The sequence below is a fragment of the Bos grunniens genome, chromosome 3, assembly GCF_055505025.1.
Source record: "Bos grunniens cultivar Pamir isolate PY7600 chromosome 3, Bosgru_T2T1.0, whole genome shotgun sequence".
Classification (NCBI taxonomy): Eukaryota; Metazoa; Chordata; class Mammalia; order Artiodactyla; family Bovidae; genus Bos; species Bos grunniens.
In genome coordinates, this window is record NC_141167.1 from 102,060,909 (window position 1) to 102,086,611 (window position 25,703).

Here is a 25,703-nt window from a genome sequence, read left to right on the forward strand (position 1 = left end):
GTTTAGTCACCAAGTCGTGTCTGACTCTGCAACTCCATGGACTGTAGCCCACCAAGTTCCTGTGTATACACGCTCACACATACATATAGATACATAACTGAATCATTCTGCTGTATACTTGAAATTAACATGATATTGCAAATCAACTATACTTCAATTTAAAAAAATGTCAGGCATCGCAGGCACTTAACAGATGCTAGATTTCTGTTAAGTGGCTCCGCTGGCTAACCTTAATGTGCTGCCATCCCACTGGGAACCCTGGAAGCACAGGCCACTGAGCTAGTGCTTTCCCAGGACAGCTGCCCTATGCCCTCTAGGAGGCACAACTCACAGGTGCATTCCAAGTACTGACCCTGAGTCACTGTCTGGAGACAGTCTTAAAAAGGGCCTCAAGGGCGTAATAACCTTTGTATGGTAAGTTGTTCACCTGTGTGCAAAGATGAGCTTCCTGAACGTCACACGATACTGGCAGAAACGGCAGCTCTGGCAGAACAGATGACTTGAGTTTCGGAAATCATATGCCGGAAGAGGAGAATGCAGAGCTGGGAGTTTCAACTGTGTGTCCACTGTCTTTCACATTCATCTGCGCCTTTCTGCTCTCAGTCTCTGCCACTGCCCTCACGCCAGGCCTCATCACCTCTTGTTTGACAGCTGAAGGTCCACTGATCCACTCTTGCCCACAGTGCCACAGGGCACACTCACTCAACACAGACTGGCTCACGGTATTTCCTCTGCCTGCAGAATAAACCTCCCGAGCCTGATGAAGGCCCTACTAATCCAGCCTCAACTTAACGTGACATCACCGCTACTACTGTGCCATGCAGTGTAGCTCATGCTTAAATGACCTTGAGTTGTTTCCTCTGCCTGGAACATCCTTCCTTTCCATTCACAGCTTTCTCTGTCCTCATTCTCCTTTGTCTTTCAAGACTCTGCATGCTCAGACCCTTCCTCCTCCCATAAATGCTTCACTTCTTTGCCCCTTGCCCTGGTACTTGTCAGTCTGCCTTCTTACCTTAATAGAAGAGGAATACATCTGTCTCCGCCTAAAATATGTTGTTTGTTTCATCTTTACATCTTGGCAGTGGAAGGCGGTGATGAATAAATGAGGAGACAGAGGAAACCCTGGAGAAAAGCTAAGGATAAGGGACAGGAATTCACCTACCTGTCCTTGACCTGCAGCAGGTAGCAGACCAAGCAGTAGCCAGCACAACTCTGCACAAAATTGCGCTGGGCGCTGAGGAATGCCTCAGTGGTATAACTGCCATGCTCCTGTAGGAAGTAATCGAGCAGGGAGAGCTGTGACTGCTTCTTCACCTGGTGAATGGATACAGCGTTGACCACTGGTTCAATCATGCCACTGTCGGCCGAAATCACAAGAATCTTATATGGCTTGATCCACAGGGGTACTCGCTCCTGTTCCCAAATGGACTGTGAGGAGACACACAGTGGCATTCAGACTCTCTAAATGAGAGGGGGGGCTAACATCCCTTCTGTTCCCAGCCTCAGACAGTTCCCATCCTTGGTGGCCTTGGATTCTAGGCCATTGAGTAAGTAAAAACCCTGTTATCCCACTGAGGGCCAGGAAGTTCTGAAAGGAAATCCAGGGTCTAACACACAGGGTGGCATGCAGGAAAAGGCATCTTATAGAGAGACGTTCAAAAGAGGGAGAGAGGAGAGGAGACCTCACTGTCACATCCCAGGCAGGGCAAGTGGGAGCTGTTAATCCAAGTTCAAACAACTGGGAAAGACACCAAGAGATTTAGGTTCAGAGGAACCTTCTCCAGAAAATGAAAATATTTATATCAAGAACTGATTAAACAGGTGAATTTGCTTGTAGGCATCCACCCTGGGGGGTCAGGGATTGACATCTTAGCCCACCGCAAACCACTTGCTGCAAATCAGTTGGGAGTTTTTTGATCTGTGATCAGAACAGGTGCCAGTCACAAAAGGGCCACAAGAGAGCGCTGTGGAGCTGCTCCTGGGGCTTTACTTCTGGGGAGAAGCACCAGCTTAGTTTAATGGAAATCCAACTTCGGCCTAGGCAGGAAGTTGGTCCCCAGCAGAGTTTCTGGCAGAAGGACCTGTGTGATCACCTCAGGTGGGCTACAGATGGGCTGGGTTTCCCTTCTTTCTCCCCCACTTCTCTTACCTGCAGTTGCTTTAACACCTGAAAGGCCAACAGCTCCTGCCGAAGGTCATCCCCACACTTGACGATGACTGACAGGAGCCGCCAATTGGGGAGATGGCCATAGGGGGAACCCTCTCTAATGCGCCTGTGAAGAGAAGCAAAAAACTGTCAAGGGTGATTCCAGGCTGCCCTGGTGGTCCAGTGGTTAAGAATCTGCCTTGCAACGCAGGGGACATCAGTTTGGTCCCTGGTCCAGGAAGATCCCATGTGAAATCTTGCAACTAAGCCCTATGCCACAACTGCTGAGCCCACACACCCTAAAGCCTGTATTCCACAGCACGAGAAGGCACTGCAGTGAGAAGCCCGCGCACCGCAACTAGAGAGTGGCCCCTGCTCTCTGCAGCTAGAGAAAGCGCCCACGTGCAGCAATGAATACCCAGCACAGCCAAAAATAAAATAAAAAATATTAGAAAAAAAAAAAAAAGAACAGGGGGTGATGCCAGGTGGAGGACAGAGACACAACTTCTACAAAAAACTCAAATCAAACCCCCCTCAAGGTAAGGACTCAGATTGCCTGAGGCCTGACGGATTTTTCAGAGGAGACTGACAGAACATGGAGGGTGGATCTCTACCCAACTCACCGTACTTTCTCCTGCCAGGGCTCTTTGAGAGCAACTGCAGAAGGGTCTTCCGGGTCTCGTTTGAAGGCTGTGGGGGTGTGAGCCAGCTGCTCTGAAAGGCGCCGTCTAGCAGGAAGAAACTGTATCATTTGCTTGGAGGAGCAACCCCAGAGCCTCCTGTCCCTGTCTATGCCGGCATTTCCTGCACTGTCTCCTTGACTCTGGGCACACAGAGATAGAAACCTGTGCTGAGACAGACTCATGGAAGGAAACACACCACTGATACCCTTCTGCTCACCTGGTGGTTTGTAATCATGTTAAATGCAGATTAGCAGCCCCTCCCCATTTTCCTACCAAGATTCTGCATCAGGACAGATACAGCTCCAGCATCTGCATTTCCCACACCATCTCCTCCTCCTCTGAGCAATGCGTCTGACACGTGTGTCCTCTGTCTTCCGAGACACACTCTGGGAAATGCTCAGACCTTCCTCTGGTGCTTTCATTCCTTTGGAGTCCTTTTAAAATTTACTTTCTTTCTGTAGTAGCCCAGTAACTTCCCAACCCACACCTTCACTCCCTCTAGTTTGGTGGCCTCAGGACAAGGACAGAGTAAGGAGAGAGAAGCGGGAAGCTATAGGCTGACAGAAAGGAAAGGAACAAAGAGACAGGTGGTGCCTAAGAGAGGGATGAAAAAGGAGGGGCCGCACGGTCTGCCCATACCGGATGTCACCTGCTGCGATGAACACAGGCTCCTTGCTTTCCTGGCTGGTGATGCTGTCCACGGAGAACTGGGAGATGTTGTCACAGCTGTTGGTGTGCACTTCAGGGAGCTGGGGAGAGCAGGGCACTGCAGGTCAGAAGCGCTGAGCACAGGGGCGCCTCTTCCACCTCCTCTACAGAGCACCCTTCATGCTGCCCTCTCCACAGCATGACCAGTCCTCCTTTTCAAACTCTGCTCCAAGAAGCCTCCCAGGTCATGCATCTCCTGGACCCTACACTATCTAGGTTCCCCACTCCGCCCCCAGACCCTCTAGCAGTGTTTCTCAGTGTGTCAACTATAGCTGCATCAGAATGACCTGGAATGCTGCTAAACCACAGATCCCAAGCCACCATCGATCTGAATTTAAATGACTGGGAATAGGATCCGGAAGTATGAATTCCTAACGAAACCTCCAGAAGACTTCCAATGCATTCCAGTTTGCAAACCACTGCCAGGACCATCACAGAAAGCCGAACTTTCAGCTTTATACTGAGAGCTCCCCAAGGCCAGGAATGCAGTCTTCCTTAGGGTCCAGAACAGACCCTCTCCAAGCTAGGTTCCTCTGAGCATTTCTTTAAACGAAGCCATCTAATCTTTGATTTACTTTGGCTGTGCTGGGTCTCTGTTGCTGAGTAGGGGCTACTCTCTAGTCGTGGTGCTCGGGCTTCTTAATGCGGTAGCTTCTCTGGATGTGGCTCCTGGGCTCTAGAGAGCAGGTCCAACAGCCGTGGCACACGGGCTTAGTTGCTTCGAGTCATGTGGGACCCTCCCTGACCAGGGATTGAACCTGTGTCTCCTGCACTAGCAGGCGGATTTTTTTTAGCACAGAGCCATCAGGGAAGCCCTGCGCCATTCAATCTTACCTCCTCACCTCTAACTGTAAACTACCAGCCTCCAAGGCCCGTATCAAGCCCCTTCTTTTCTTCTTCCTTTGTGCCAGTGCGTTTCTCCTAACCCCATCCGCCATTTCTGCACACTGCTTTGTTGTGTATCTTATACATAGATTTTTTGTTCTCTTAAATGTCTGCATCTGATCTCCCCAGTTGGACTGCCAGCTCAAGTACAGAGTCTGACTTTTCACAAAGTGGAATCTGGTTGGGTCATAGCTCTAACAGAATCCTGTTCTGGATTCCTATAACGCCAGAACAAAATCCCAGTTTCTTTCTGCACCTTACAGGATCCTTCTTATATCTGGCTCATTTTGGCCTCTCCAGCCTCATTCTTTACCACTCTTCATCTCACGACCACACATCAGAGCCACACAAAATTTCTTTCTATTCTTAAAATAGGCCAAGCTCCCTTGTGTCTTCTGGTCTCTGCACGAGGTGTCCCCTCTGCCTGGAATACTCTGTCCAGCTAATTCCTACCTACCTCCAGGCCTCAGCTGAGATATTACTTCCTCCAGGAAATCATCTGGGGTGTGTCCAACCCCAAGTCTGGAATAAGCGCCACCCCCACCTGTACTCTTGCCTGGAAGATCCCATGATCGGAGGAGCCTGGTAGGCTGCAGTCCATAGGGTCGCTAAGAGTCGGACACGACTGAGCAGCTTCACTTTCACGCATTGGAGAAGGAAATGGCAACCCACTCCAGTGTTCTTGCCTGGAGAATCTCAGGGACGGGGGAGCCTGGTGGGCTGCCGTCTATGGGGTCGCACAGAGTCCAACACGACTGAAGCGACTTAGCAGCAGCAGCAGCAGCCACCTGCAGATGCTTGCCTGGCACCGAATTCTGTCCAGCACAACCTGGATCACACCACACTACATCTACCTGCTAACTGGGCTTGTTCTCTCTCCTATTAGGTCACAAACTCCTTGCAGGCAGGGTCCAAGCCTTGTTTACTAGCACACAGCACTCAGAGTGGGCAAAAAGAAGGCCCTCCATAAATATTCCTTGAATGAACAAACATATGACTTATTCTTCTTTGCTTTATATAGCAGGTGTTCAATATACATTTTGATTAAATTTTCCACTCTCCCCTGGGCTTAGAAGTTCCTCTTTACGTTAAGCCTAAATTCTTCTTGCTGGAAAACAAGCTCCAACTGAATTTATTCCAGTTCAGTTCAGTCGCTCAGTCGTGTCCGACTCTTCGAGACCCCCGTGAATTGCAGCACGCCAGGCCTCCCTGTCCATCACCAACTCCCGGAGTTCACTCAGACTCACGTCCATCGAGTCAGTGATGTCATCCAGCCATCTCATCCTCTGTCCTCCCCTTCTCCTCCTGCCCCCAATCCCTCCAAGCATCAGAGTCTTTTCCAATGAGTCAACTCTTCGCATGAGGTGGCCAAAGTACTGGAGTTTGAGCTTTAGCACCATTTCCTCCAAAGAAATCTCAGGGCTGATCTCCTTCAGAATGGACTGGTTGGATCTTCTTGCAGTCCAAGGGACTCTCAAGAGTCTTCTCCAACACCACAGTTCAAAAGCATCAATTCTTCGGCTCTCAGCCTTCTTCACAGTCCAACTCTCACATCCATACATGACCACAGGAAAAACCATAGTCTTGACTAGATGAACCTTTGTTGGCAAAGTAATGTCTCTGCTTTTGAATATGCTATCTAGGTTGGTCATAACTTTCCTTCCAAGGAGTAAGCGTCTTTTAATTTCGTGGCTGCAGTCACCATCTGCAGTGATTTTGGAGCCCAGAAAAATAAAGTCTGACACTGTTTCCACTGTTTCCCCATCTATTTCCCATGAAGTGATGGGACCGGATGCCATGATCTTCGTTTTCTGAATGTTGAGCTTTAAGCCAACTTTTTCACTCTCCACTTTCACTTTCGAATTTATTCCAGACTAGACCTAGTCAGTGCTTCCCCGCTCACCCCTGTCACTAACTACCCGACTCATTTGAGCATTTGCTCCAGCCTGCCTCAGGGAGTGTTGTGTTGTCTCAAATACATTGAAAGCGCCTGGAACAGGCCCTATGGCCAGTACTACTTCCTCGGAGCTCCCTCACCTCCACCTGCAGCTCGCCTATGTCATCCACCGACCAGGCCTCGTCATCGTTGTCATAGTTGGGCACGGTGCTGAAGCTGCCTGCCCGCTGCTCGTGGGTGATGCCGCATTCGGGCAGGTTCTCTACAGACCGGGTGCTCCGAATTCGGTTCTCGGGGATTCGGGCGGGGACACTAGTGGTGTCGAAGTTTTCACATTCGAGGACCTCCACATAGATCAGGTAGGGAGCCTGGGGGGTAGTGAGAACAGTATTTGTAATATCCCTCCACCACTGCTCTCCTCAAACTCAACCTTGGTAACACAGTCTGTCCTGCTACCCACCCCTGCACCAGCGCCTCCATCAGTCCCCAGACACCAGGAATGCCCTACTTAGGGCAGGAACTGATCCTGTGAATACATATGTAAGAGTCTGGCTGAGAGTATATAGGTCTAGCAAATGTTCAGCCGAGCTTCAAAATGTACAGAGGGTGCACCTGACCAAAACCACCCCAAACTATCAATTACCACCCATCAGAGAGGCCTGAATGCCTCTGCGGACTTGTCCTCAAAACCGAAAGACTAGGAAAAAGCTGGGCACTGTGCCCAGGATTCTAATCTTCAATACGTCTTCTGGAAAAAACAAACAAACATCTGAACCATTAGTACTCATTTCAACCAGCATACTACTTTAGCTAATTCTCTCCAACGTGAACTGGGCACCTTTCTCTCCTTCTCCCTGCCCACTGTGATCAGAAAAGGTCTTAGAAACAAACATTTCTCTACTTTTATTGTTGCTGTACCTGGAAAGCCTCAGAGTTATGGAAGGGCTGGAGAAGGGCTCCCAGAAGGACTAGAAGGTGAGGAGAGTGGCTCTTCTCTGAGACAGAGCAGGAGGCAAGCTGAACACATTAGGCCTCTTTGGTCCAGAAAAACAAAGCCCAAGAACAGGGACAGGCGGGCGCTTGGAATCACAACAGAGCGGAGGTGAAGTCAGGCTGACAGGTGCATATGAGCTATGGAGGAGTTCAGGATGCCAGGGGGGCTTCCCTGGGCCTGTACACACAGCCACGGGAGTAGAGACAGATGAGGGGTCTGGTTGAGGCCCGAGCCCACCTACCTTGTCCTTAGAATTGAGGACGACAGCCTGGGTGTGGGGCACGCGGACCACGTGGTGGTCGAAGCCAGCAGTGGGCAGCCAGACTCGGGCAGGGAGCTTATGGTTGAGCAGGGAGAGCTCTGAGATCAGCCGCTGTGTCTTCTGCTCCTTGGTGGGGAGTGTGGCCAGCCGCTTGCCAATCGCCATCAGGGACTTGATGAATTCTCGCTCAGGAGCCAGTCTGACGGGCTACAGGGGGGTGGCGTGAAGTAAAAGATGGTGAAGAAACCATAGAAAAAAGTGGTCCTCCCACTCAGTCACAACTAGCCCCGCAGGCCAGGGGTCCCAGTGTTTCCAGTACTCCAGGGAAGGGAGACCTGACGGCCCTCTCAGGAGATCCCACCCACGCCCATCAACCTGAATTGGGAACAGGCGGAAAAGCCAGCACTGCCCTCCTTCACAGGCTGTTTCTTGACGGGAAGGGGGTGTGTGACTCCAGGTCACTCGATGCACCCCACTTCTCTTGGACTTGAGTTCCCGAGGAACTGTCCCAAGGCTCCCAGACGGACGGGAGGATGACATCCAGAGAGGTCTGCCAGGGACCCAGACAGCAATGCTGCTCACACCTGAAGTGCTTCACCCATCTCAACAACGAGGCCATCCCTCTCCCCACAGGATCCCTAGGCTGGGTGTCCAGCAGGCCCGCAGAGCTCCAGAGGGGAGCTGTGAATCAGTACCCCTCCTTTCAAAGGAGGATTCAGTCCATTCAAGTGACTGCTGCTGCTTCCACAGCACCCCCCTGCCCACCCCACAATCTCTCACCGAGGGTCAGTGCGCATGCAGGGTATGAGGCAGGATGAGCAGACTTTGCACTAATGAGGGAACAATCAACGGGGAAAGAAAAAGCAGATGGAGGCTGGGAGGTGTGCACAGGTGGGTGGAGAAGACAGCTCCTTTCAGGCCCTGGTGCCGGCCCTGAAGGCCTGTCTCAGTGATTCCTCCTTGGATCCTCTTCCCCTACCTCTCAGGGACTAGGCTACCCACATTCGCTCCCTCCTGTGGGCTTGGCTGCTCACGCTGGGCACTTCATTCTTAGAAAGGGCAAAGTCAGTGTTGGGAGTCAGGCGGGGATGGGGAAAGAGATGGGCTCAGCTAGACATGGAAAAGGGCTCCTTTCTCAGCCTAAGTCCTTCCACCTTAAGGGGCATTTTATCAAGATGGCCACCCAGCTCCCTGGCCCATCTCTCCTCAGCTAGGCAAGGACAATCTCTCTTCCTCAAATAGAAACAGTAGTATCTCACTCACCAGGCTTCTCTCCCTCTTTGTGTGTCAAGCTCAGTTTCCCGAGTGAGAATTTCTACCCTCACCCCCTCACATTGCCATAAAGAGCTTCTTTGCAAAGCTGAGCAGTACCAGGCCCAGCTCTGCATGTGCTCAGAGCCAGGGTTCAAAGGGACAGCTCAGCTCTCAGGCTCTACCCACAGGGGACTGGCCCAGGGCCCCACACAGTAATGAAGACCCAGGTGTCTGAATCAGTCAGGAATGCTTCGGGAGGCAGGGTTGAAAAAGAGATAAAGACAGGAAGACAACAGAACTAGACCTCTGGTCCCTGGAAATATCCTAGGGGCTTCAGAGAGAGAGAAAGAAAGGAAGAGGAAATCTGGAGACTCACTCCTTCATTCATCCTGATCCCCTAATCCATCCACTCAGGTGGCAAATGGTCATGGTCCCAAAGACCCTCCACCCCAACCAATTCATAGTTATTTCAGATTAGAAACAACAGAATTCCTTCCCATCCTCAATTCAGCCTTTGGGCTGGGAGCCCCTAAGTTACGTCAGCATGTTGGAAATATGACCCCCGGCCTCGAGAGAGAGGCACTGCCACATGGGAGGAGATAGGAGTCATGACTGAAAGGGGATCAGCAAAGAACAGAGAAAACTGATTGGGAAGACAAATCAAAAGTAAAACGTAAAAGAATCATCCAAACTCCCAGAGGGTCCAGCATTTCCTCTCACGTCTCTGCCCAGCAACAAGGTCCGAGACCCTGTGGGACCGGAGGGTCAGGGGTTAGTCCAGAGGGAACAAGAAAGGAGAATGAGGGTTACGAAACATCCTGGGCAGGGGGCTGGGAAAGGGAAGAACTCAGACCTGAAAGAAATGTGAAGTTAAAAAGGAAACTGGTGTGGGGAGGCGCAACGTTCCTTCAGGCCAAATCCTATTTGCTTCTCCAGTCAGCTCACCCAGCATGGGGCCTGGCATTTGGAAGACACTGAATAAGTATTTGATGGTCTGACGGCAGAAGCCACAGGGAAAGGGTGCTGGGTGGGAGAAACAGGATCCTGGGGGTTTCTGCCAAGCAGCTCTTGGCTTCAATCCAGGAGTAAATTCTACCTCTCTCCCAGCTGTTTGCTCTAGAGAACCAAGAGCTGGGGGCTGCGTTGCACTACAACCCAGCTGTCCTGGGAGAAGGATCAACTGAGCCCCCTCAGCACTGGCAACGAAGAGCAGGGGCTCCTCCAGGTCTCGGAGGCCTGGGAGTTAGGGGCTGAAGTCCCAGGAAGAAAAGGCAACTTTTAACTCCAGCCTTGACCTGGGGACTCAGAAGACCTGGGGACGGAGAGGAAATGCGGCCATGGGGGGAGCCTGCCACCCAGTCCCAGCCTGGCCCGACTTACGGAACTGAATGAATTATCAATACTCTCGGTGCTGGAGGAGAGCTCCTGGGAAAGGGCCGGAGGGCAAGGGGGAGAAGAAAGGGGCAGGGAGGGAAGGGAGAGAGACAAAGGCATAGAATTTAGCTCCAACCTGGATCATAACTGTTTCTCTTATGCAGCTCTACCCTTCTGCTTTAATGAAAGAAAGTCAGCCCACAAATGCCACTTGCCTAGATTCTTGACATTGTGGAAGATGCTAGAAAGCTAGCGTAGACCTTGAGGTCAGAAGGGTTGAAGAGGTAGTGGCCTCTGCTTTTCATTTCCTGCCCTTCTGTTCTTGCCTGCACAAGCCTTCCTTCTAGGAAAAAATCCTACAGCTGGGTCCGTCAGGGAGGCAGGTACCTTGATGCTGCAAAGCTTTCCTGCTTCCTCTTTATTCACTCACATGCTCAACCAACCCCTTCTCCATGGAGACCACCATTGAGACTGAATTTAACAAGCTGCATGGCCCCCATACCAGAAATCCCATGTTCCTCAAGCTTCTTGGAGATGTCAAGGAGAAAGCAGAGCTAACCTTTCAGTGCCAGGTACATCTCCTCTCTAATCAGCCTCATTATCACCCTGGGAAACCCAATCCCACCCCTGAATCATGTGATGAGGGCTAGCAGGGACCCAGGAGCATGAAACGTCTGTGCTAGGTGCTGCTGGGAGTTAAGGACAAGTAACTCTCTTCCCTACCAAACTTCTGTGGGCTTCCGATCAGGCCGTTTCATGTGACACTCAATAAACTACAATTTTTGGATGTAAGCTGAGAAGCCAGGTCCCAACTGAATCCGTCTGAGAAAGCTGAGTGGCTGGCTGCTCCACAGCAGCTGTCCTAGTCCCAGTTCGGGGGAGTTAGCTAAAACTCACCCCATTCCTGTCTTACTAGTGTCTGCGAGCAAAACAGGGACAGGACTGGTGCTGCAAGTCACTGAGCGGCTCTGCTGCGCTCGTGCACAGGCCCACCCTGGGTTCTATCCACCAAGGTCTCCCAGGACAGGGAGAGGGGCAATATGGGTACACGGTGCACAGGAAGGGAGGGTCCTGGACTCGAGAGACAAAGTCAAAGCCGCTCTCAGGGCAGGAGGGCAGTGGTCACTGAGCTACTCTGCAATCAGAATTTCAAGCATCTACTTAATTCGATTCCACGGTTTACATTCTATTCCAGCTGGAGGCCCTCTTGTTGGGTCTTTCTTTAAAGAATCTGGAGAGAGTGGCACTTTGAAGAAGTCAAGCTGTACACTCTCCCAAGGCCACAGCTCTTCTGCTTGGAGGGGAGTGGTGGTGGGAGGGAGCACCAAGGCAGCCAGGATGCGCAGGCTGATGATGACTTGCTGGCTCAATCTCTACCCCGGAGTTGGGTGGGGAAGGAACAGTAGGCAGGATTTGGGTTCCACAAGCCCCGTGCCAGCTGCTTCTACAGACAGGATGGTCCTGTCTGACTCATTAACAGCCTTGGGGGCAGGGAGATATACCATGAACTGCTCCTCTCTCCTCCTCTGGAGACTTGAGTCACTCAAACTGAGTCAGCTCTAAGGAGAGAAGCTTGAGGCCAAGAAGCTGACATCACACTCTATCGGGCTGGAAGGCCTCTTGGGCTTCCAGTGTGATATACAGATTTCTCTGTACAAAGGTTATAGCCCTGAGAAGACAAGGCTGATTTACATTACAGGGGGAACGTGTTGGGTGGGGGTAGGATCTAAATCACTCCGTTCCCTGAGCCCCCACCCTAGGCCAAAATATCCACCAAGTGGTTACAACTGGAAAGGAAAACTACTTGCCCCACTTAAGAGCTCCCTGACGAGGTTGAGAAAAACTGCTCTGAAGGGCTGGGCTGGGCGGCGGGTGGGAGCAGGAGCGGGAGGAGATGGGAGAAATCAGTGCTGGAGCCCTTTACTTGTAGGGAAGAGTGTAAAGGATTCCTCATTAAAAAACAGAACCCTCTGTGAAATGTGGGGAGAGAAGAACTCTGCTGGGAGACCCTAGGCAGGAAGAGACTGCACGAGCACCTGGGATTCTTCTTGGAGTCCTCGCTTCACCCTCCAGAGGGTCTCTGCTGGTGGTGGGAGCACAGTATTAAACTCAGAGCCCACGGGGAAAGCCAGAGAGGGCGAACAGGGTGTCTCTCCTTTGAGAGTCTCTGTTCAGACCTTAGATAATCCTGCGTTTTGTTTTAGTGAGCTGTATACTTCCTTCTCACGTACAGGAATCAACATTTCAAGAGAGTCACCAGAAAATCGCTAGAACTAAGAAATTCAGTAAAGTTTCAGGATACAAAACTGAAGAGTCACAAACCAAACAACTTCCTAGATAATGGGATCTCCCTATTACTTTGTAAGTTCCTGGAGGAAAGGACAGCATTTTATCCTACATCCCTGCTGCTTCCAGCACAGGCTCTGCGTGGACAAGCTTGAGAACTACAGGCTGAGTGAATGAATGTTGCATGACAGGGGAGGTGGACAATTAGAAGAAAGAAAACCAATACTTGGAAGACAAAGGCCTTGAAAGATGTATCTTCAAAAAGTCAAAGGGGTTTGGAGAGACCTCTGGGCTGAAGACTCCAACGCTTAGACTCCTGGTGACTCTCACTCTCACATTTCCTGGGGAGCCACAGTGGATTCTGGTGTCTCTTTCTGCTAGCATCATATAACCTGGGAGTGGTGTCTCCTTTCGTCCCTGGATCTACTGACCCAGGAAAAAGGAGCCAGGTTGGGAAGAATGGCAGCTGGAGAAGCCAATCTAGAGGATTTTAGCATTCACAGAATACCTGTGTCTCAGCATCACCCCAAATCCCATCCTAGGCAGTAGTGGGCTGCAAGAGGGACTAAGGATCAACACAGAGGACAGAAAGCCCAAGGCCTCAGTTTTCCTGGCCCTAAGATGAGTACTACAAAATGCCCACAGAGAAAAGCCAAGAGGCGCCTGACACGAGGCACCAAGGGATTCACTTACAGCTGCTCACACTCATACCACTACAGGCTTGACCCCAAGAGGAGCTCCCAAACCCTGCATGACCTCAGTCCCACCAGCTCTGGATGATTCTTCTTGCTCTCCAACAGCCTCCTTTCATGACCCTGGGCTTCCTGCCAAGCTCAACTGGAAATGAAAATGGTCCATTCTGGTTCTGAGAACAGCTGGGCCCTGCCTGTCCATGGGCGTGGAAGCCTTCATGGCCAAGGCCTAGGCTGTTCTTTCCCGTGTGGGCTCTGACAGCTGAGGCTGGGTGTGACAGACACTGGTTGAGAAACTTGAGGCAAATCATCTAACCCCTCTGTTTCCTCAGTGGTAAAACAATACCTGTCTCTTAACGTTGTTGTGAGGATTAAATGTAAAATATCTGACATGACGCTTGGCACGTACTAAGTGCTCAGTAAATGTATCACAACACCAAATTTCCAGACAGACCAGGCTCTGTATTCTCTTTCCCTCCTGCCTTTCCCTGCCCTAGTCACTCTGACCTCTTTACTTGAAAGAAGTCCCATTGTATCAAAAATGTGGGTGGGTTGTGGGCCCCAGAGAGGCAGATGCCAGCACCATGGCTACATGCATTCTCCAGCAAGTGCAAATGCCTCAGTCTTTTCTCCCTTCTGCCCTAAGGCTAGGCTGGCAGCCAGATGGGAGCCTGGCTGGTGGGGAGTCGGGTGGGGTGGGGACTGGGGGACCATTTTCTGGCTGGGACATTAGGTAGGTCACTAACACTTGGTTGTTCATGGGGCAAGTTTCCCTGCTCTCTGTCCAGATGTGGAATAAATGGTGTGTATGAAGCCCGGCGTACTGCATCCACGGGATCGCCAAGAGTTGGACACGACTTAGAGACTGAACAATATGACCAGCTGGTGGCTTATCTCACCCCACTCTGTATCCTAAATGGGACACCCCGACTGCTGCTTTCTCTTCTTGGGTTCAGGTCCTTGACTCGACACTGGGTGTGCCCAAGATTTACTCTGTATCAGGACTGCTTCCCTCTTCCTTCTGTGCTTCTCCCAAATGATATGGGAAAGAGACAAGCAAGACAGCCCTTCCCCCAAGGAAAGGCAGGCGGGAAGGCATTCTGCAGATGCCTCAGTGACAGGGAATGAACCTTACCCTTATGTCAACAAGGAGCAGGATCTCCAGGGAGTGAGGGAGAGGGATTATGAAGAGCAGTGGCCAGCGGAATGAAGCTGAGGGTCTACTTATCATCTCCCCTCCCCCAGCACGCACAGAATTCACACACAGAACCCCTTTTCCTCCCCGCCATGGTTGCTGCTTTGAGAGGACCTGGTAGATATCCCAGGGTTCAAGTCAGGCTGGGGAGGCTCTCTGCCACAGTTCTCAGGAAGTAAAAGGATGGTAGTGCAATTTAGTAAAAACCCACTGGACAGTCAGGAGTATCAGCCTTGCTACTAAGCTATACGACCTGAGGCAAGTCACTTTATCTCCCTGGGTCTCTGAGTTCTTCCTTTGTAAGACGAGGCAGCTGGAATACATGAATCCTAAGGTCTTTTTCCATTCTAACATTCCATCTTTAATTGGTGAAATGAAACAGAGGGAAGGAGTGAAACGGACAGAGTAACCCTGAACCAGACATCCTGTCTCCATGCCACCTGGCTTGCCCCTCCGTCCCGCCCGGGAATTTTACCTCGTCCTCATTCTCCACTTTAGGGTTGCTGGCTGTTCGTTTCAAGTTGCTGCTGAGACTTATGCTGGCGGTGGCATCTGACTTAGAGCGCTGGTGGGTCCTTTTAGAGGGAGACAGCCCTGTGTCGGGGGCTGGGCTCAAGGAGGGCAGCTCCCTCTTTCGGTGAGCGGGCTTCAGCTCATCTGAGAGGATCAGCTTCCGTAGCTTGGTCCCACGGGAGTGTCGCTGAGTGGAAATGTGCATGTCTGAAGAGTAGGCCCCCAGCAACAGAGCACACTGGAGGGAAAAGTTAATGCTCTGGCGGCAGCGGTGGACTATGTAGGGCTTGATGGCATCACCCACGTCCTCGTCCATGTGGATGTACATGTTAAGCAACTGGGGCAGATAGAAGTCCACATCCTCATTACGAAAGCAGAAGAGCCGGTTGCCAATGTAGGCCTGCACTCCAGGCTCCTTGGAGTTATACAGGTATGAAATGGCCATGGAGATGTCAAACAGTTTCGACTCAAACAGCCTCAGCAGCCAAGACTGTTTGGCCGAGTTGTTCTGCCGCCGCCTTCTTGCTCCCTTGGCTGTGCCTGAGGCCACCGTGGCCCCCATCTCATCTTCCTCCTCCCTTATCTGGGCGGGTGGGTCGTCCAGGCAACGGATCTCGCTGTCCACACCATCCCCATTGACCAGCTCCAGGGGGGTGCCTCTGCTAGAGATGGCCACGCCTCCATGCAAGAGCTTGACTTTCTCCAGCACCTCCTGGCAGGCCTTCTGGGCCACCTCAGGGTCAATCACCGAGAGCTCCCCGACCCCCTCCGTGATGACACTTAGCAAGGAGCCCCCATTATTCCCTGGTGGGCCAGGAGCGGGCTCAGAAGTTGGCTTCAGGGGGGCAGGCTCCACTATCGTGTCTCCCATGGCCACAGCCAGACTTTGAGCTTCCAAGCTAGAGAAGGAAGGAGGGAGAAAGGAAGAGAAAGGGAGACACACACACACACCATTAGTGGTGCCAACCTCAGGTCTGGCCCTCACCAGGACACCTTCCCAGGCATCCCCTCTCTTTATGTCTTCCGGGACTCATTCAAACTCAGATGAAAAGTCATCCCCTCCCAGGAAGCTTACCCTGACTCCCTCCTTCCACCTCCGACCGCTACATTACTCTTCACTCCTTCTGTGCTTGGTTACTCAATTTAGCCTCTGTTCTTAACTTGTATTTGTTAAATGTTGCTTTATGTTTGTTATGTTTATATAGGTTTACAAATTCTTCAGATAGACTGGGAAGCAATTCTGGTCTTAATTCTCTTGTCCCCACTCTTCAAATGCTTTTTTCTCCCTCCATGCTCTTCCGATATCTCCCTCAAATGCCTCGCCAGTAACCTTTATGTTTTCCTCTTTAAACTGTATTTTGTTCCTCATGTAACACTCCATACACAGGTCCTGAACATCTCACCTTTATTTAGTGCTAAAATCTTGATGTGTTTTTCCAGTTATAGATACTTTTCTTACCTTCCTTTTTAGACTCAACGCACCCAAAAAATAATGGCCAGCAACCACCATACCAGGCTTTACCGAGAAGAAAATAGCTCAGAAACATCCATCGTCAGCCCTGCTGAGGTGTGCCATTTCTCTGCTCGTCTGAGGACATGACATCATGCTCCCTTCCTCCAGTGCTGTGGCAGCTGAAGGATGGTGGGAAAACTCCTGAACTGGGACTCAAACAGGCTGAGATTCAAAATCTAGGCTCTGCCAGTATGTGTGTAAACTTAGGCAAACCACCTATCTTCCGAGTTTGTTTCCTCAACTGTAAAATGGGAAGAAACATGTCTATTTCTTAATGTCACTGTGTATTAACAAAGTGAGTAACTTTATGTGTGCGAAAGAACTAACATGTCTGTCCCTGGCCCACAGTGTGTGTGTGTGTGTGTGAGTCACTGTTGTGTCCAACTCTTTGCGACCCTATGGACTATAGCCCACCAGGCTTCTCTGTCCATGGAATTCTCCAGGCAAGAAAAGTGGAGTGGACTGCCATTCTCTTCTTCAGAGGAACTTCCCAACCCAGGGATCGAACCCTGGTCTCCTGCCTCGCAGGCAGATTCTTTACTGTTTGAACTACAAGGAAGTCTAGTACAGGCACACAGTAGTACTCTACAAATGCTGCTAAGTCGATTCAGTCGTGTCCGACTCTGTGCGACCCCATAGACGGCAGCCCACCAGGCTCCCCTGTCCCTGAGATTCTCCAGGCAAGAACACTGGAGTGGGTTGCCATTGCCTTCTCCAATGCAGGAAAGTGAAAAGTGAAAGTGAAGTCGCTCAGTCGTGTCCGACTCTTAGCGACCCCATGGACTGCAGCCCATCAGGCTCCTCCGCCCATGGGATTTTCCAGGCAAGAGTACTGGAGTGGGGTGCCATCGCCCTCTCTGCTACAAATGCTAGTTAAATCCTAATCACCTAAAAGGTTAATAAACTATGCACGTGCACATGCCTATGTTGTTTATAAGGAGAGTGACTTAGTTTTCTGTGAGCCCTCTCCTATCCCAACCCCACTTTCCCCCATCCTCATACACACACTCCAAGAACTGGAGGGGCTGTGAGAAGACAAAAAGATAGGCTGGAAGCCATGTGTCCAGAATCTCCAAAGGAGAAGAAAACATACAACCAACAATTCCTCTCTGGAGGAATCAGAAGGAAAGTCAGTGAGAGGACACCTGATAAACGCCACTGCCTGCCTAGAATGATTCTTCAGAGACTCACTAAATCCAGATCAGGAGAATCAGTGCAGAACAGGAGGAAATCTCAAAGCAAGGACTGGGAGAGGTACACTATATTAATGTCAGATTGACGCAGCTCCAGAGTCTGGCTGTAGGTAGCAAAGGACTCAAGAGGCCTCATCACAAATACATATAGCGTGCGGCTACGTCACACTCAAGAGCATGAGCAGGAGGAAGGCAGAAGCAGTTGTGGAGCTGGAAGGCAGGTAATTTCCAACTGATAGTGACATCAACGAACCTGATAAGTGGGGATTGACCCTAGTGAACCCAAGTAAGTGGAAGGAGGCTCAAGATACAGACTCTCTAGTCACTCTGCAAAGCCCGAGTTTCCACTGCTACTCTTTCAGTGCCTCTTCTTGAACCTCTGAAATGTTAAGACTCAAGGTTACCTTCATCTGCCCAACATACATAGTCCAGCTTGCTCTCGCCCAGCAGTCAACCACTAACGTTGTGCAGGAAGATGGATGGAGAACTCTTAAGTTCTCAAGGAGTATTTAAAAAAAAAAAGGCTAATTCAGTTTATTTTTCGCCTAACTCTGTCAAGCAAGAAGTTCATCCCCCAATTAAATTTCTCTGATGCAGTCTGAGACTGGAATCAGCAAGAAGGTGGCGACTCTTTCATTGTGCTCTTTCCCAAATGAGGCAGTGACCTCTGAGCAGCAGAACCGGCATGGCCGCCTCTGCCCATGTGGATCTGTCTCTACTCGCAGCTGTGGGTCGCACAGGAATAATAAGAGGGAAGTGTTCATCAGTACCTGCTGCAACTCTGTAGCGCCCTGCACCAAGGGTTCTCAGATTCCTCAAATTCATCTGGGGCCACTACTACCCTTTAGGTCTGCTTAGACACTCACAAAACAGACTCAGATCACTTTATATAACCAACTCTTTTTTTTTCAATCTCTCTATGCTTGGCACATGATTCTCTTTTCCTCTACTCCAGAGATTTTCAAGACACCAAAAGCTCCTAAAAGACCACTTATTAAAACTTCCAAGGGAAAAGAAGTTCAGACATCCTCCCACATACAGCATTTCAGATTTCACTAGGAAATACAGACGATCTGGAAATGGTCACAACTGGGATTACTACTGGCACCAGGAAGGAAGGCGAGGAGGCCATCATTTCTTTTATCCCAGGGTTGAGCTAGAAATCCCATATTACAGTATTTAGGGGACTTGCCCACTGAACAGAACAGGTCCCCCATTTGACAACCTTTACTCCCCAGGGAACAGATAATGTCAAGAGGAGGAGGAAAAGCAAACTCCTCTCCTGTAAAGGGCAGCTCTGCCACTAGAAACCACCAAACAGGAGTTTGGCTTCCCTCCTGGCCTTCCTGAGTCTCAGGAACTGCCTGCCTCTGAAGCAACTCATGGGGAGAAGGAGGAGCTGAAGGAAATGGTTGTTTTGGTAATTTAGGCAATAAGAAATAAGAAATGGATTTTTCAAAACCTAAATTCAGATATGGTCTTTAACATCAGTTAATTCATTCTGAAATGCAAAGAAAATATAGCTTTGATGAGTAACTGCTCTAAAGAGAGTGAAAGGACTAGAAAGCAAAAAAGGAAGAAACGGTTTCTGTATTCACCACCTTTCCCCTTTTAAGTCAGAGAACTAGAAAAACCCCAGAGAAGAAAATCCAAACCTTTAATATCAAAAGACTCCTATGGCTCTCAAGGACACAGACAACTGAGGCTCCACACTTCACACTGGGAGCCTAAAGTGGCCTTCCGGTGAGGCTAGAAGGGAACTGAAGAGGTGTACCATGGCCCAGACTAGCAGCTAGCTTCTCGGAAAGGGGTGTGTGTGGGAGGGGGACGGGAATGTTGACAACCAACTGGCTCCACACCTGATATCTGGGCAAAGAAGGGAATCCTCAGGTGAGCATCAGAGGGCTTGCTCAGGGCCAAGCAGAGAACAGCAGGGAAGGAGGACGGAGAGGCACACGTGTATGTCTTCTGTGACTGAGCATCCAAGTCTGCAGAAGATTCTGGGGGTAGGGAACGCTATCACTTAACTTGGCTTCTTGCTTCTCATCACCTCAAAAGATTCTAGACAAACAACCCTCCACTGGCCTCCATGAAACAACTTGGTGGATTGGTCTCTGCTAGGACAAGATGTAAAGAGCCCCAAATCAATTTCCTCACACAGTTAATCACCATCCCCTTCTTGAAATCTTTTTCCATGAATTAGATAAACATGACTGCTTCAGATCGGTCCTCATGTTTTTAATATGTTCCTGTATTTTCATAGAATGACCCTTAAGAGATCATCTTATTTATTGCTTTACCTCCAAACAGAAAGGTGAGCTCAATTTTCCATCACCTTTTAAAAGATCCCTCTGGAAAAAAAAAAAAAGATCCCTTTGAGATGGAGAGATGGATCATGTGAACCGGAAAAAAGAGTAGTGGAGCCAATATCTTCATCCTACAAGGTAGTTAAGAGAGGCTATTAAAAGTTAATGGATAGGGTGGGAGGTGGGAGGGAGGGGACATATGTGTACCTATGGCTGATTCACACTGATGTATGGCAGAAACCAACACAATATTGTAAAGCAATTATCCTCTAATTAAAAATAAATAATTTTTTAAAAAGTTAACGGAAAGGAGGTTCAAATATGTCATTTAAAAGTACTCAGGCTTCCAGTAGAAACAAAAACAACATATAAACAAGAGAAGTATGAATCTTCTGAAACACAGTCTTCTTTTGTAATGATTAATAAACCAAAAAACAGAAGAACAAAAATTTTATCTAAAGCTCTGGCAATAACTGTCAGAGAGAAACACTAAAATAACTAAGAGGTTATCTTTAGGAGTAGGGATAAAGGGAAAGGGACTATTGATTTTCATCATAATTCTTTAAGTACCACTGGATTCGTTACCAAATGCACATATGTCTTTAATAATAATTTTTAAAAAGAAGCAACCTAGATGTCCATCAGCAGATGAATGGATAAGAAAACTGTGGTACATATACACAATGGAGTATTACTCAGCCATTAAAAAGAATACATTTGAATCAGTTCTAATGAGGTGGATGAAACTGGAGCCTATTATACAGAGTGAAGTAAGCCAGAAAGAAAAACACCAATACAGTATACTAACACATATATATGGAATTTAGAAAGATGGTAACAATAACCCTGTGTACGAGACAGCAAAAGAGACACTGATGTATAGAACAGTCTTATGGACTCTGTGGGAGATGGAGAGGGTGGGAAGATTTGGGAGAATGGCATTGAAACTTGTAAAATATCATGTATGAAACGAGTTTCCAGTCCAGGTTCGATGCATGATACTGGATGCTTGGGGCTAGTGCACTGGGACGACCCAGAGGGATGGTATGGGGAGGGAGGAGGGAGGAGGGTTCAGGATGGGGAACACATGTATACCTGTGGCGGATTCATTTTGATATTTGGCACTAACACAATTATGTAAAGTTTAAAAATAAAATAAAATTTAAAAAAAAAAAAAAAGAAGCTGCTCTTCAAAAGGGACTTCTAATCATCCTAAGCTGCCTGTTCTGCTCCTGAGGACTCCCTCTTCATGTCTCAAAGTCTAACTCAAACCTTTCTTTAAGGAGGTCTTAGCTCATCCTTCCCTCTTAACCTCAATGGTAAAAATGGAGTTTGAGTACAACCCTTCCCTTGTAGAAACACAGAACCAAGCCATCAAACAGGCTCGAGCCCTACCAGGAACCAGGTAAATGCTGACCCAAGGTCCCAAGGCAGAGTGGCATTAGGGGATAGGGTAGGGAGAACAGTGGTCTCAGGGAAGTTAAGTCAATATTGAATGAAGCGGAGAAATCTGTTCAGGGCTCTAGAGCTGGTATAAGTAGATACAAGCCAGACAGCCCAAGCCAGCTCTGGGAGCCCCTGGTGTAACTGACAGATGGCAAAGAAAGCAACCTGTACACTCACCTCTCTCTGAACTGTTCCTCCCCACCACAAGCTCCAAATGCACTTGAACTAGGCTCTCTCCGGTCTCATGCGACTTACTGAAAGGTCCCTCTCAAGCTTCTTCCCCAAATTAGACAATCTCAATTTGCTGCTTTGGATAGTGTTCAGCAAATGTGTCCTCACACAGTGTGGACCCAGCTCTGAGAAGGAAGCAGAGCAACTAGGAGGAATATGACTTATCTTTAGGGGTGCTCCCAAGGAGCAAAGCTGCTCCTAAAAAGGGGACTTATGAACTCGGACACTGGCTGGCTAACGAGGAGGCAGAAAAAGGGGGAAGTGGGACAAGGTAGCATGATTACTTTCAAACAGGCTTAGAGTAGGAAGATGTAGGGAACTTCACGTGTCCTTTTCACTACTGGAGGCCAAGAGAGAGACATGGTATACAGGTGAGCAACTAGCTTCCTAAGTCCCAACTCAATCCAAGTGTTCTTTTCCAGCCAGTTTCCTCAAAGGATTTTCCCACAAACGTACTGTACGCCTACAGAATCTGGAGTTATGGCTCAAGAACAAGAGCAAGAGCAAAGCTGGTCAGCAACTTGAAGCAGTGGGGAAACAAATCAAGGCAGATGAAAGAGTCAGGCCTGGAGCTTGCCTTTCAAACTGATTTACTCCCATGGTTGGAGACTAGAAAGGTTGAACAGAGAGACCAGAATGAAGGAAAATTCTCAGAACTGAATCACTACTAATAAATACCTTGTGTCTGAGGAACCCTGTGTTTTGTAAACAAATAATGAAGTCAAAAATTTTCCCCCACATTGTGCTATGTGCCTATTACTGTACCTATGCCTATAGAGTGGACCATTTTCCCAAAAAAAGTCACGCTAAAGGTCAAGTGAAGAAGTCACATCCTGAACCCAGGAGTCCTGATTCTCAATATACATGCTCTTTCCATTGGCTCATGTTCCTTTTCCCAGTTACCCCCTGACCAAATCCACTCCAGGCTTAAGGTCTTACGGAATCAACCAAAACCATTCTAGTAAAGCCACTGAGAGTAAACCGATTCCTCTTAGGGGTGGCAAGACACTATATTCTGTGATCCCTCTAAGACAAGCCTAAAATTAAATTATCCAAAACAAAATTTCTCACAACCTCATTCAGTTTCCATGCAGGCCTGTTCATTCCTCCAGCAAAGTGTAATCTGATAGGAACTGCTTCAAACTTGCTCCATCCTTCTGAAACACCCTCTGTCCAGAGAAAAGCCTGAGACAGCTGAGGCTCCCCCCTCCTCCCAACACATCTTCTTAGCTCAAGGTTTAGTTGATCCTGAAATAAGTGGTATGTAAAGGTAGAGTGACAGAGAACACATAAAGACCACAGGGAAAACAGTACCACAAGGATCAGCAAAACCCTTGAAACTCGAGGGAGGTGTCAAAGTTGGAAATCCTGAATGGGAAGGAGCACTGTCAGATCTCTCTTCTACAGGAACAAACCTCCAGAGGTTGGGAGATCTGAGGAAGGGTCGAGAAAAGCTAAAGAGTTACAGGAATCATTAAGTACTTTAGAGAAGAAAGGATTAAGGTCAAAGCAGAATGTAAACAGTACTTTGGGAATGATGGTGAGAGCCTGAGATCCCTTAAGGAGAAGGAATAGACAATTCTTGGAAGCCAGGAGCTGGGTGGGTGGGTGGCAGTGAGGTAATGGAATTAGAAGCAGCAGAGGAAGAGACGGCCACAGAGGCCCGGGAAGCAGGGGTTGGGGATGCACAGAGACATCGGAGTTAAGGGGCAAAACAGGAAAAGGGATAAAGGCGGAGGCCGTGGGAAAGGGGGCTGGGGCACAGACAATGAGGAAAGACAAACAAGGATGGACCCCATAAAAGGCATCGTGATGTGGAAAGGCTTGACGACTTCAGAGAAGAGAATTCGGGACGGAGGCAACAGGGATAAGCGTGAGGGAGGGGGGAATCCCCGGCAGAGGGAGGAGCTAAACAGAAGAGGAAGCCAAAAAGCAGGGGAGGACCCCAGGTTCGGGAAGAAAGGTGGAGAAGGAACCCGGGGTGCAGGTGTCACCGGGAGGATAGTTTTGTAGTCGAACCCAGGTGTGGGGGCGGGGGAGGCTGTGCTGGACAGGGTGGGAGAGGGACCCCTTCACACACAGGGCAAGGGGCACTCACAGGGTAGGAGTCGCTTACCTCCGGGGGACCCCGGCGGAGGGGGTGCGGGCGGTCGGGGTCGGGCTGCCGACACCGCCGCCTCAGCAGCAGCGGCCGCTCCCGGGTTCCATTGGCCGCCTGCGCTTCCCTGACAGCGGCCGCGGCGGCTGCACCAGGCCCCGGCTGCGGGGCTGCCCTCAGCGCCGCCTGAGGGGGCCTTCGCGCTGCCGCGCGTTCGACCGGGCCTCACAACCTTGTCTTCCTCTCTCGCACCACCAGGATTAAAAAAATAATAAATTCCTCAGCAGATCTCGAGTTTTCTTCTGAATTCAGTCCCTTCGTGGGCTATGCTTTCTTGCTACTCCGACGCTCAGGACCCTACGGATCCCATAGTAATCTAAGGAGTTGGGTGAGCTGCCCGAAACATGCCTGTTCAGAAATAGAGAAGGGGGCGGGAAGAGAGATTTGGAAGCCGGGGAGGAGGAGAGGCCAGGGGAGGAGCTTACGGGTGGGAGGAGGGGCCAAACCTTGGGAGGCGGACCTACGAGGCAGCGTTTGCGAAGCTAAGGAAGCCGAAAGGGAAGTAAAATTTTCTGGATAAAGGGGCAGGGGCTCCCGGCTTAGAGCAGAAGGCGGCGGTGTAGCGGGCGGGCGTGGGTCACCGGCTAGAGGAGAAGTACAAGCTTGTCGCGTACTTCAGTAAACACTGGAACGTGCAAATTATACGTAAATGAGCCCGTTCGAGTTAGCAACCGAGTTACCGTAATGGCAATCAGTGACTTTCCCCTATTCCACACGACTCCTTTAGTAAATCAGGTCGGGGGACGGACGCTGGGGGCCGAGCTGGACAGCAGAAAGAGAAAGAAAGGACAGGCGGGGAAGATAGTCACCTTCACTATCCTATTCTTACTCATGTTTAAGGACGACGCCAAGGTTACGCCCCTTATCGCTTGGGGAATGGCGCGGTCCAACCGCGTCAATCTTTCGCCGTTAGCGGCGCGACTCGAGGCCGCGGTTCTGCCTCCGAGGTCACCACCTGCCTGGGCAGCCTTTGGCCTTCAGCCTTCGGACCTCGATCCAGCCCGGGAGGGGCTGGACTGGGCCAGGTTGGGAAAGGTGAGTGAAATGTCAAAAGCTTGGAGGGCATAATCACGCCTTCCGAACAAAACCAAACCATGTAAAATCTAAACAAATAAACAAAAATCGGCCTGCAAATGGACTTCTGGTGTTGTCTTGTGTAATTCTATTTGTCAGTTAGCTTACTGACTAGGAACCCTTTCCATCAGAACCTCTGTCCCGACGTAACCTCTGCCCCTCATAGGACCTTACTTAATAGTCTACATTGAGGCTAGTTATTTGAGCCCAGATCCTGGACGCCACCCTCCCTGCCACTTGAAGGCTGTTTGATTTGGAATGACTGATTTATCCTCTGTGAACCTCCGTTTCTATGTCTGCAAAGTAGATCCAGGTATATTAACACCCTACAGGGTTTTGTGAGGACTAAAAGAGAGCACAGATTACGACTATTATCGGGACAATAATATGAGGAGGGAATGGCAACCCACCCCAGTTTTCTTGCCTGGAGTATCCCAGGGACAGAAGAGCCTGGCAGGCCACATACAGTCCATGGGTCGCAAAGAGTTGGACACGACTGAAATGACTTAGCATAGCTCAGTTCAGTGGCTCAATCATGTCCGGCTCTGCGACCTCATGGACTGCAGCATGCGAGGCTTCCCTGTCCATCACGAACTCCCAGAGCCTACAAACTCATGTCCATCGCCTTGGTGATGCCGGCACAGGGACAATAATATAAATGAAAGGGGGTAATTGCTTCAGTGTTTGGATGGCAGAATAAAGATTAATAGCTTGAAAATACCTGTGTAAAACGTGCAGTATGTATAAAAGAACAAATAGGGTACCTGATTGCTAAAGGAACATATGGTTAATACAAAAGGCCGCTCTGTATATGATAAAGTATGAACGTTTTCTCGATATTGTGAGTAAGGTCATAGAAGAGATACTGGAAATGATCCAGTGGAACAAGAAAG

General features: G+C 49.6%; 1 protein-coding gene across 17 annotated transcripts in view; it reads right to left on the bottom strand.

The window, feature by feature from the left end:
• PI4KB (phosphatidylinositol 4-kinase beta) overlaps window positions 1–23,840 on the bottom strand; it is a 28,406-nt gene extending 4,566 nt beyond the window's left edge. For 2 of the 17 annotated variants that reach the window (XM_086392633.1, XM_086392626.1), the window contains exons 1-9: window positions 23,695–23,840; window positions 14,852–15,788; window positions 10,210–10,254; window positions 7,555–7,782; window positions 6,460–6,687; window positions 3,469–3,578; window positions 2,770–2,874; window positions 2,150–2,273; window positions 1,163–1,428 (exon numbers count right to left, since the gene is read on the bottom strand). In XM_086392633.1, coding sequence (XP_086248759.1) covers window positions 1,163–1,428; window positions 2,150–2,273; window positions 2,770–2,874; window positions 3,469–3,578; window positions 6,460–6,687; window positions 7,555–7,782; window positions 10,210–10,254; window positions 14,852–15,760 — 2,015 coding nt within the window. In that variant the 5' untranslated portion in view covers window positions 15,761–15,788; window positions 23,695–23,840. Of the gene's footprint in view, window positions 1–1,162; window positions 1,429–2,149; window positions 2,274–2,769; window positions 2,875–3,468; window positions 3,579–6,459; window positions 6,688–7,554; window positions 7,783–9,682; window positions 9,787–10,209; window positions 10,255–10,339; window positions 10,362–10,418; window positions 10,498–14,851; window positions 15,789–19,895; window positions 19,947–22,652; window positions 23,473–23,694 lie in introns of those variants that run through there. The other 15 variants (XM_086392636.1, XM_086392632.1, XM_086392630.1 and 12 more) reach the window with 10 other exon arrangements.
• Window positions 23,841–25,703: the final 1,863 nt, after the last annotated feature.